The 12696-nt window shown below is 37.4% G+C and overlaps 1 protein-coding gene across 2 annotated transcripts in view; it reads right to left on the reverse strand.

Annotated features, from left to right (window-relative positions):
* Positions 1-443: 443 nt before the first annotated feature.
* Positions 444-12696, reverse strand: part of PPP2R5E (protein phosphatase 2 regulatory subunit B'epsilon) — a 178470-nt gene continuing 166217 nt past the window's right edge. For both annotated transcript variants that reach the window (XM_030811884.1, XM_030811876.1), the window contains exons 13-14: positions 11080-11181; positions 444-5172 (exon numbers count right to left, since the gene is read on the reverse strand). In XM_030811884.1, the coding sequence (XP_030667744.1) occupies positions 5073-5172; positions 11080-11181 (202 nt within the window). In that variant the 3' untranslated portion in view covers positions 444-5072. The remainder of the gene's footprint in view (positions 5173-11079; positions 11182-12696) is intronic.

The raw sequence follows: 12696 nt of genomic DNA on the forward strand, positions 1-12696 counted from the left end.
TGAGGAAGAACTGAGACCCCTGGTTGAACTCCAAGCCAAACGTCAGCACTAACTTTCAACCATGTAAGTGAGCCATGTAAGTGAGCACTAACTTGTCAACCATGTAAGTGAAGTTTCCTGCCCCACCTGTGACACCCTGGTTGACACTCGAGGATCAGAGACACGATGTTCTTGCCAAGTCCTTCCCAAACTATAGATTTGTGATGAGAATAAATTGTTGTTTTTCTAAGCCGCTACTTTTGGAGTAGTATGTTATACAGCAACTGATCCTGGACCATTTCCCAATATTACATAATCATAATCATAAACTGACTTCTCAAAATGAAAGCCTGAACATACCAACCCCACTGCCTCAAAGCTAAGTTAATCAAATCTAATATTTGTATGGTTCAAAAGGCCACGGAGTTCAGAAACAAACAAACAAAAACAGCCAGGCACCTGAAAACTCTTCACTGCTTCTTTATTATGATGCACCCAGAGTACAGAACCTCTCACACATCTGTGAAAGGGGAAGGTTACATTTTTTTTTGGGGAGCACCTTCATTTTTGTTTCTGTTACCACTCTGAGGAAAGCAAATCATTTCCAAAGAAAAACATTTTAAATTCCAAGTGTTTAAGACTCAGCTTGTATTTTGTGGTGTTTGAAAAGGAAGTAGCATGTTTTAGCCAGAGGTGGAAGATTGTTTTGTGGCATTTTAAGTTTGATGTGGATCAGAAGTCTTCACTGTCTGGTTGAACCAGTCTATAATTTTCATATGCAACTTTTCATATCAAAAATGTTTCATTTTTACCTCTACTCACAAAGAGATGCTGTTTAAAAAAACACACACACACAGAGCTAAATTTAAAACCGATCATGAACCACAGCATTACTAACAGGGAAAATGAACTTTTGCTGCCCTCTCCTGCTAAAACAATGAAATACTAAAATACCAAAAGATTTATGAAGCTAAAGCGAAATCCTCAAACCAAAAGCAACAGACATGTCATTCTCATTATACTTCAATCAAAAATCAGACAACAACCAGAAAATGCATTGGTAATATTTATATTTGAAAGTTCCCCATTGATACATGAGGTTTGGATTACAACTTATTTACAATAAGTGATTTCAAAAAAAGTAAAGAAAGAGGAAGGGAAGAGGGAAGGAGGAAAAGAGAAGCTGAGAGAGAGAAAAAAAAGAGAAAGGTGGGGGAAGGAGGGAGGGAAGGAAGAAAAGGAAACCTATATTCATAGACATCATAATATGGGATGTTTATTTCCAAGAGAGATACTACTGCTGCTATCGTGCACAAGAAGCAGCACAAATTAACATTCCGCTAGATCACAATTTGCTCAACTTTCTCTCAAGATGCACAATCCTTCTTTTAGATTTTCAAAATTAAATATAGAGGAATATAAAATGCAATGCCAATATACCTACTACAAAAATCCTTTGTGGCTCATTCCTTAACTCCACTCAGAGAAGCAGCTGAGCCAGAATACAAAAATAAAAATATTGATGTGCAAATAAAACATCAGTGATCATGTCTGGTGCCACCTTTTTGTTACAGGTGACTGTCACTTTATGATAACATTGGTAATAGCATCAAAAGAGAATCTCTTCATTTCCTGGGCCAGGTCAGTGCATCCAATTAAAAGGAAAAAAGGAAAACAAGGAAAAAAACCACCCCAAACCCCAAAAAACTCTGAACACTTAAAAATGCCAATAACATCCATACATCCCTTTCCCATCCCACCCTCATCCCCACAAAAAAATAAAAAAGCTTTTAAAGCTCTAAATATACTTTTTTTGTTTCTTTCCATAGTGTGATTGAGCCTAGGGCTATACATTTAAGTATAGCAGGTGCAATTACAAGCAAGTCCTGGCTCTGCACCCTGGACTATCCCACGCATAGGAGGTACAAAATAAATTAAACCCTTTCATTTAGGCAAACAAGCCCAAGATGAAGGAGCATAACCCTGCTTGTGAGTATCCAGCGGCATCGAGGGTATTATTTATTTCTTTTTTTTTCTTTTCTTTTATAAAAAAGTCAAATGTTAGGGAGAGCAAAATATAATAAAATTTAAAAGGACAAAAACTCAACACTGAAGGAGAACAACTGGGGATACTTGCACAATGAGAAAAAGGAATGCATGCTTGATTCAAAGTATGAGATGGGTGAATTCACTCACATAGTTGTTCTAGGCCCACAGCCTAAGGCCTCAGTGTCATTCTAAATCACAGGGTTGTGTGTATTTTTCTCTTCCAAAGACACTCTTAATCCTATCCCTGAAACCAATATGGTAAGGATAAGGTTGGAGTGATCATCACTCACTAACTACAATATTTGCTATTTAAAAAATATATTTATATATAGTTCTGGAAATTATGAAGCAAACAAAATATAACACAAAGATGCATTTGTCACAATTAACTCAAGTTGCAGCAACAGCAGAATTGTGGGAAGGGACATAGAGAGAGGGCTGCTGCAAATGCAGCAAGTACGTCCTGAAATATGTCACATAGTGCAACAGTCAGATTACCTCAGTTACTCTGCGTCACCGCACACAACATGACTAATGTCACATTGTCACTTTCCATTAAAAAAGAAAAAGACAGTGTTTCTTCTCAGAAGTTGCCCTATGAATTTTAGACATATAGCTTCAATTGATTCTATAAATATGTCTAAAATGTGGCTTTATTCTTCTCAGTTTGGAATGATCAACATACAAAATTGACATCAAGGAGGATAGCTGTAAGTGTTCACCTTTACTCTTGAAGACAGGGTAAGGTGCAAAAAAGGATCCTGGCCTTTCTCATTTCAAATGACTGCATTTCATTCCAATGGGCAGAGATTCTTCATAAACCTGTGATTTTAATGTCTTCTACCTAAAAAGACGAATTAATGGCAAACAAAAGTTTATACTATATAAACTAAATATAATGCAGAGTTGAAACTAAAGGGCTAAAATGACAAGGGCTAAAAAGGAGAAGATTTGTTACAAATTTATTTTTTATCACTTTGTTCCAGCATTTTTAAAGTTAGTTGTTTTGTCTTTGGCAGCCTCTGCCAACTTTACAGTGAATCCTCATCAATGTTCTTTAAAAAAAAAAAAAAATTATTAATTCCATTAAACCATGTTGCGTCTGGTGTTGCATACGACTTTTTTTTTTTTAACTGCTGGTTTTTTTTTTTTTGGAATTAACAATGCCAGTTTTGTTTTTGTTTTTTTTTACAAAGTTACCGAGATGACAATATCCACAATTAGCTGACTCTTACATACACACTGTGACCTGATCATCCTGAAAAACTTTATGGGGGAGAAAGGTCAGCAGCTCTTTTTTCTTTTTCTTAAAAATAATAAAACTGCATATTCTACTTTATATTTAAATGTAAGGAAGAAAATATACAAGCCCATATTTATATTGTATTTCTATTAAGAGCAACAATAGTTCATATGTTCATGTTTGCTACTATCACAATTCAACACATGAACACAGAATCAGCTCTATACCGTGAATACTGCTGGAAGTGATGGTTTAGGATTACCAACTCACTGCTGCCACGTCCATAACAAGCAAAAGCATCCTGGAAATAAACCTCCAAACACATATCTTTCAGTACATAATAATGCAACTGCATTAGGTAAGTACATACTGTACACAAGTTTTATCAGCAGTCTACCTACCCAAGATGTAAGATTCTTCATTTAAATACAAAGCAGAGAGCCAATAAGATATATATATATATATATATAATACAGCCCTAGATTTTGTTTTTTTTGTTCTTTTTCTTAAACAATTTGGTCACGATGCACCTTTGATATAAAAGCATTTTTAAACTTTATTATTAATACTCAGGACATTAGGAATTTCCAGATTTTTTTCAGTAGCATTTGTAGAACCACTTTTGGTAACAAATACAGTAGTTAGGAATATGCATCCAATTCAGAATGCATAATAATGTTTATCCTGAATCCTTTCCGGCTAAAAACAGGGCTGGTGCTGTGATGAGATATAGAACGAGAATCTACAAAAAACACTGTAACATGTTTGTTTTTTCCCAGAGGCTACATCCTCTTTTGCTGGAATACTTTATAAATACATATTAAAAAGTAAGGCAACAACTCCAAACAGTCCAAGCTGTTTGCTCAACTCTTTTCCCAATTAGATTTGCAATCCCGGCGATCAATTTCATGGTTGTATTGTTTAGTGTTTTTCTTATTTCAAATGGTCCAAAAGGATGTTTTTCTCACATTTCTAAAACATCTCTGGTATGTGTGTTCAATGATATATGCAACTAATACTGGTCAGGTACTGAAGCCTGTGATGTCCCAGTGCCTGTTTTCAAAGGATTCAAGACATTGATTTGGATTCACCATAAACTGATGCATGAATCCAATATTCCCTTCCCTACTATGTTTATCACCTCTTCTCTTTTAACTCCTAATTTTAAAACTAAAGGAGTACCAGGACTACCTGGTTACTGGAAAGATGTTCACCCCAGTAAACAAAACTCTTATCAGGGACTTTTATAATTCATGACCCCATTCCACGTGGACATTCAACTCGGGAAGATGTGCAAAAGAAAAAGATGTCAAATTACAGTCAAGTTATCCAGAGGAGGATGTTATACAAACTTATAAGGAAATGACAGTCTTTTTTTCTTCCTTTACTATAAATACATTTAACAGCTTAGCAGAAAGACAAGCTAAATTTAAGATTGTTCACATTTGAAAATTGTATCATACTCTCTGCTAGTGATAAATAAGGAACTCCCGATAATGGAATTTTAACACAGCAATTTCATCAACAGATCTTTGAAGACCGATTTTTTTTTTAAAAGAGGGTTAGAACAATGATTATGTTTGCAAAGTTCTGAGAAGTCCATCTACTGTCCAAACTTTGGATTGAAGTCCTTATTTTGTTTTTTCCTTTACTTAGAGACAGGTATATACAGTGCTGTTGTAATAATGAAACAAATGTGAAATCTACTGTAAAGTTGCACAATACAGAAAACTGTTGCTCCATCTTCTACTACATAAATGTGTGACTCCACAGGTTAGTAATGTTGTTGTCATTGTTTTTGTTAAGTTGGAATTATTCCATCACGTCTAAGACCTCTCTTTAACTCCAGGTCCTCCAATTTTTTCCACAATTCTTCACGCTCCTTTTCTTTCTTTTTCTCACTGAGGAAGAAATAGAATACAATGTGAACAGCTGAGGTTTAATGAGATTATGCAACAATGAATATTTTACAATTTCACCTTGACACTCCTTTATACTCAGCTTAATTCAGAAAATTAAAATTACTAAGAAACAAAAATGGGAATGACTTATATGCATCAGTTATTGTAAAATCAAGGGCATATTAGTGATTTTCACTTGCAGCTTAGTAAGAATCTTAACTTTTCTTTATCTCCAAATAGTTTCTCAAAAAGGATGCTGGAGATGACACTGATACAGAGAATATAGTAGGTCAAGAAAATATATCTGCTCCTTTATTCATATCTATTTTTCCTACCTCATGTATATTTAAATTTTTCAGTAGTTTAGAAGAAACTGCAAACTTGTGATTTCACTTTTAATGATCTGAAAAGAACTTGGTTGATATTATTATGTAGTAAATTTTAATGCATCAAGCCTTCAAATTGGGTTCAATATCAATTTCACTGATTTTAAATCTAGTGATTTTTGAGACTTTGAGATTTCACTATTTGGTAAAACTTCCCCCAAAAATTGGATGTCCAAATTAGAATCGACAAACTTTATTTTGCCAAGGACATTTTAAAATTACATTTTTACAAAAAAAGGATTTTTAACATCAACCAAGTAGGAAGTACATGATGCAGGAATATAAGACTATATTGTAAGTTAAATAAATTCACATTTATTAAAAATAATTCACTACACTGTCTCTGGTTTTTCCATGTTGCAGCGAACCAATAAAAAGCAGACCCAGGCTGGGTGCAGTGGTTCACGTCTGTAATTCTAGCACTTTGGGAGGCCGAGGTGGGTGGATCACCGGTGAGACCCCGTCTCTACTAAAAATACAAAAATTAGCCGGGCACGGTGGTGTGTGCCTGTAGTCCCAGCTACTTGGGAGGCTGAGGTAGGAGAATTGCTTGAACCCGGGAGGCAGAGATTGTGGCGGGCGGAGATTGCAGCGAGCTGAGATCATACCACTGCCCTCCAGCCTGGGGGACAGAGCAAGACTCCGCCTCCAAAAAAAAAAAAAAAGGGAGATCCAGATTAACATTCATAAATCCAGGAATTCAGATAATTCCTGAAAATGGGGGCTCCACCATCTCAGGCATGGGGATATAATCCATGCACTACCTCACTTAACAAGGATTAAAACTTCAGCCACAGTACAATTTCTATGCAGGGAAATCCACATGGGTTGAGTGACATTTGTATGTAATTCCAATGCCTCATTTTTTAAAACATTATAACCAATGTTTTTTAAAAGTTATATTAATAGCTAGAGCAATAGAGATTAATCTTCATCCCCTCCAACTCCCAAAAAACTCAAGAAAAACCTAAGTAATTTTATATTCTTATTCCACTAGAGACTTGAGGAAATGTTGAATTATAATGCCATAATTGTCTGGTATTAACCAGAAATGTTTAAGACCATATGGGAGCACAAACCAGTGGAACTCTTTACAATAAATGCTTATGGCTTAGTAAAGCCATATGGTAATTAATATCATGATCTAATAGGTAATATTTTCGTAACTTAGGTCTTGTTTACCATAATTAGTTTCAGCTATCTCAAATACAAATCTGCACAATATAAATTTCAGTAAGCAGACTAGTTTTCATATAATTACCTATTTGTTCATTTTGACCCTGAAAAAATTGCACTTATAGGACAATAAGGGCAAGATTAGATAATCCTCCAATCTTCTTCTGGTTTTTTTGTTTTTGCTTTTGTTTTTTTCTTAGTCAGGGTCTCATTCTGTCACTCAGACTAAAGTGCAGTGGCACAATCATAGCTCACTGTAGCCTCAACCACCTGGGCTCAAGCAATCCTCTTGCCTCAGCCTCCTGAGTGGCTGGGACTACAGGTGTGCAGCACCACTCCTGGTGCATTCCAGATTCTAAATATAATCAAGCTGTTTGACAAATTATCACTTTTTGTTTCTCAGTACAGTCTGGGGATAATTATGAGGTCTAAATAAATGTTAGCAAAGAACACAATTTGGGTATATATAAATCAAATCTATAGATCCTGCTGACTTTCGATGAATATGACTTTTTATTTGGAGAGAGAAGGGGATGGTAAGCAAGGGCTTGGAATTCTACTCAACTAAAAAACATTTCAATGTATTTCAGGTTCACATTGCCCTAATTTGCAGTTTTAACCCATTTATGCCAGAGGTTGCAAAATTTTTTTGTGAAAAATCAGACCTTGGCAATGACCTTGAGCAGTGGGATAAAAATAACTCCCACAAGCTTAGCGTTCCAATAATGGAACACTAGGCATAAATTCACTAATTAAGTGTAGACATCATTAAAACATTCCTCATCTTGTTACTAAAGTGTTTCATGCTTTTGATAAAGAGATTTATGGCACTCAATGCAATTTATCCTGTGGGGCTTTTCTTCCAACTGAGCATTATGCTAAGTTATCACACAGCTTTCATACTGACAACTTTATCTTTAAAAATTCTAAATATTGCTGATATAGTTATTGTCACCCCCAATCTTTCCCACTTTTCTCTCTCCCTGTAGGTGGAAATTTTAACGCTTAACCACACTGTCATGCAGGGGATATTGTCAAATTCTCTTCTAATTTCAATTTTACATAGCACTAATGTTGGCATATGTATCTAACAGTGTTACGTACTTATTCCACCCACCATTTTCAGATTTGTAATATTTCAAAATTTGATCTGAACTGAAACCATTAACTTCTTGCCCTCCTGAAGTAAAACTGTCCATTCAGTTATTCTCTGACAGTACCAACTAAATTTCTTCATTACCTTGTCCTATTCCCACACCTATGGAGAAACCAATGTTTCCATCTGTCAGTACACCCTTCTATTGCTCATTTGACAAATTATTATCCTTGCTTTTAAAAACCTATTTTCTCTTTTTTTTTTTTTTTTTTTTTTTTTTGAGACAGAGTCTCGCTCTGTCGCCCAGGCTGGAGTGCAGTGGTGCAATCTCAGCTCACTGCAAGCTCTGCCTCCTGGGTTCACGCCATTCTCCTGCTGCAGCCTCCCGAGTAGCTGGGACTACCAGCGCCCGCCACCACGCCTGGCTAACTTTTTGTAGTTTTAGCAGAGACGGGGTTTCACCATGTTAGCCAGGATAGTCTCAATCTCCTGACCTCGTGATCCGCCCATCTCAGCCTCCCAAAGAGCTGGGATTGCTCTTGTTGCCCAGGCTGGAGTACAATGATGCAAACTCTGCTAAAGGCAACCTCCCCTTCCCGGGTTCAAGTGATTCTCCTGCCTCAGCCCCCCGAGTAGCTGGGATTACAGGCATGTGCCTCCACGCCCGGCTAATTTTGTATTTTTTAGTAGAGATGGGGTTTCTCCATGTTGGTCAGGCTGGTTGCAAACTCCCAACCTCAGGTGATCCGCCTGCCAAGGCCTCCCAAAGTGCTGGGATTACAGGCGTGAGCCACTACGCCTGGCCCCCATTTTCTCATTAAGAAAGTACACTCATTATAAATAACTGTAATATGCCAGAATATCACAATCAACCTCATAGTTTTATCTATTCCTTGTCCCCTTAGTTAATTCTCATCTTTTTCAAGGGTTTAGTCTATTTAGATAATAATCAGAAAATAGTTTTATTATTGAAGTTCACTAAATACAAACCAAATAATTTGAGTAGAAATAAGTTCTTCAATATTCTTTTTTTTTTTTCTTTTGGAGACAGAGTCTCACTCCAATGTCCAAGCTGGAGGACAGTGGCGTGATCTTAGCTCACTGCAACCTCCACCTCCCAGGTTCAAGTGACCCTCCCAACTCAGTCTCCCTAGTAGCTGGGACCACAAGCGTATGCCACCGTGCCTGGCTAATTTTTATATTTTTAGTAGAGACGGGGTTTCACCATGTTGGCCAGGATGGTCTCAAACTCCTGACCTCAGATGATCCGCCCACCTCAGCCTCCCAAAGTGCTGGGATTACAGGCATGAGCTACAGTGCCCAGCCAAGTTCTTCAATATTCTTGATGAGATTCTACAGATTTAATCCTGGTTCAACTAGGATAATAATAATGAGCTTTCAGAGAAGATGTTATGCACAATGCACCTTTAATGGTGCACCACAGTATTAAAACGTACCCTTGGCCCTTTTTTAAGTAACATCCTTTAAAGATTCTAAGTTTGGGGCAAGGAGGGTTATTATAAATTTATAATTTGCAACAATCCCTAATATAGTGAATTAAAAGTTGTTTAAGGCTGGGCGAGGTGGCTTACGCCTGTAATCCCAGCACTTTGGGAGGCCGAGGCAGGTGGATCATGAGGTCAGGAGATCGAGACCATCGTGACTAACACAGTGAAACCCTGTCTCTAGTAATAATACAAAAAATTAGCCGGGCGTGATGGCAAGCGCCTGTAGTCCCAGGTACTCAGGAGGCTGAGGCAGGAGAATGGCATGAACCCAGGAGGTGGAGCTTGCAGTGAGCCGAGATCACGCCACTGCACTCCAGCCTGGGCAACAGAGCGAGACTCTATCTCAAAAAAAAAAAAAGTTGTTTAAACTGTGAGTATGGAATAACATATCCCATAATTGATAATAATCCCAATAATCTGGGTAAAAAATCTCAGCCTCTTCAGAGATTCTCAGCTAAATACTCACCACATTCCATAATTAAGTTGGTTTTCATAAACCACATCGCTGGTAACTTAAAATAAAAAAATCATTGCAATGGTCCCTCTGCCATCAAGCCTTTCCCCTCATTGCTCTTTTTATCAATAAAATGCAAGTGACAGACTAAAAATGAGACAAAGCAAAGCACCAAGGGAACCAGAGAGGTTCAGCAAGACCCTGGGTATGAACACTCACACACATCTCTGAGTCCTCTAAGGTCCACAGTTTTATGATATACAAAGCTGACATCTGCTTATGGGTCATCAAAGCCAAACCACAGGCTCAACTACTAAGAGCTCTCTAGATTTCCATAATCTCCCCAAGTACATCTTTTGGAAAGTAGAATGCATTGGACAAGAGTTTTACTAAGCCATAAGCATTTATCGTAAAGAGTTCCACTGGTTTGTTCTCCCATATGGTCTCAAACATTTCTGGTTAATACCAGACTATTAACCTTCATGTTCTTTTCACTGATCTTTAAATTGTAATAAATTTGTTGGGTTCTAGTAAGTCCTGGGCCCAAGAGCTAGATAAATGATGCCTCATTTCCCCCGCTATTGGAGTGAAGTACAAGATCTGCCCAATTATACTTCAAGTAAGCTCAGAGTGGGAGCAAATCCCAGAGAGCAAACTACCTGATGGTCCCTTTAAGTGAACCTAAAATACCAGTTATATGCTGGGCTCTTAACCCTGAGGCAGAACTGAAATATTATTAAAGAAAGGAAAGAAAGCGGGCTTTATCAAAATGACAGTGTCACAAAGCTTTGTTACTCAGTGGCACAGTAATAAAGACACAGTTAATAAGCGTGCAAAAATGAATATATAAATACAGTCATGTGCCGAATAACAACATTTCGGTCAACACAGACCACATATACCATGGTGGTCCCATAAAATTTTAACAGGGTTGAAAAAGGCCTACTGCCTAGTGATTTGTGTTACAATTGGCTACGGTATTCACCACGGTAACACGCTGTACAGGTTTGTAGCCTGAGAAGAACAGGCAATACCACATAGCTCAGGTGTGTCACAGTAGGCTATACCATCTAGGTTTGTGTAATTACTGTATACTTATGATGTTCACACAATACAATTGCCTAAGGATGCATTTCTCAGAACATATACTGGTTGTTAAGCAATGCATGACTGTAAACAAAATTGTGCTGCTTAAGATTTGGGGTACAATTAGGCAACTTCAGCAAAGAGCAAGGAAAAAACTCAATAATTTTATGCACAGCTGACAAAAAAGCTTTAAAAAGTTACCGCTGACGATCTGACTTGTATGTGGCTGTCAGCTCGTCAAACATGGTGCTGTTCATTTCCATAAATGCCTTCAACACATTGTACACCAACGCTACAATAGCCCTGGAAAGCACAGAAAAAAGGGAGCGTGTTAGTTAGTCTTATAAAATGGGATACTGAATGAAGAAAGCAAAAGCACAACTTTTGTCTGAATGATTTCTTGTACTGCACATTGTCTGTATCCTTTTTTAGTTGGAACAACTGAAAATGACCTACAGTTCATTTCCAAATCAAGAGATTTCAAGGCAAGATAATTTTCTGAGGGGTGGTAGAACTAGAAGAAAAAAATCTAACTTTGCCCTTCTAATTTTTTTTTTTTTTTTTTTTTGCGACAGAGTTTCGCTCTTGTTGCCCAGGCTGGAGTGCAATGGCACCATCTTGGCTCACCGCAACCGCAACCTCCTGGGTTCAAGCAATTCTCCTGCCTCAGTCTCCTGGGTAGCTGGGATTACAGAAGCAAGCCACCACGCCTGGCTAATTTTGTATTTTTAGTAGAGACGAGGTTTCTCCATGTTGGTCAGGCTGTTCTGGAACTCCCAACCTCAGGTGATCCGCCTGCCTCGGCCTCCCAAAGTGATGGGATTATAGGCGTGAGCCACCACACCCGGCCTGCCCTTCTAATTATTGGCACCCAGAATAGAGCTGCCTGTAGGCATTTGATAATTTCATTTAATAAAAAGGCAAGTATAATAGTAAAGCAACTTCACCCTAAAATAAGCATCTGTGATAGCACTAACCTTAGACGCCTGAATTTGCATAGAATTCTATTTTCTAAATAACACATAATTCATCAAAATCAGAAGCTACTTCCATAGAAACAAATGTTAGATATATATTATATGTGTATATATATAAATTATTCTTATCCAAAGAAATGAAATCAAGCCCTCATGTAGGTTGGGTGGTTCAATATGAATTAATTATCTAGCTCTGATCTGCACCAGTCTTGCTGACCCAAAATATATGCTGATAAGATAACTGGCAACCTAGAATGGTTGCTATTAGCTATGGGACACTATACAGCTAAACAGCCAAAATGGTAAAATGGTAGCCCATGCTTGACAAGAATTAGCTCTTGGGCAATGTGAGGACAAGGTTATGATAGGCTTGATAGCTTCAGACTAGAGTCTAAATAGCTTTTCCTTTTGCAAAAATATCCGTTGCTTCCGTTCTGCAACAAACATGCTCCTAATACCACTGAAAAATGCATTGGTAAAAATTAGCCATATATTAAATAAACCACGAGTCTGATGTTTCCAAAACATTTACAAGAAAGTACACTTGCTGTGTAGCTTCTGCCTTGTGCCATTAAAAGGAAAATTTAAGTTCTTTTCTGTTAAGGTTCCAGAATGACCTTCCCCCCAAGGGCAGTGGTGGGAAAGCACCAGATGTAGTATACTGAGTAGTTACAGCCACTTGCTAGAACCATTCTCTAGGTCCTCAAGAGACTTTCTGTATAAAGGGACTTAACTGTTTATCAGCTCCTTATTTTTACAAGTTCTATTAATATAATTAGGCAAATTTGAAAAATGAGAAATGTGATATTTTATAATTACATGCAAAATTTTTAAAGATAAA

This window comes from Nomascus leucogenys, chromosome 1a (assembly GCF_006542625.1).
Source record: "Nomascus leucogenys isolate Asia chromosome 1a, Asia_NLE_v1, whole genome shotgun sequence".
Taxonomy (NCBI): Eukaryota; Metazoa; Chordata; class Mammalia; order Primates; family Hylobatidae; genus Nomascus; species Nomascus leucogenys.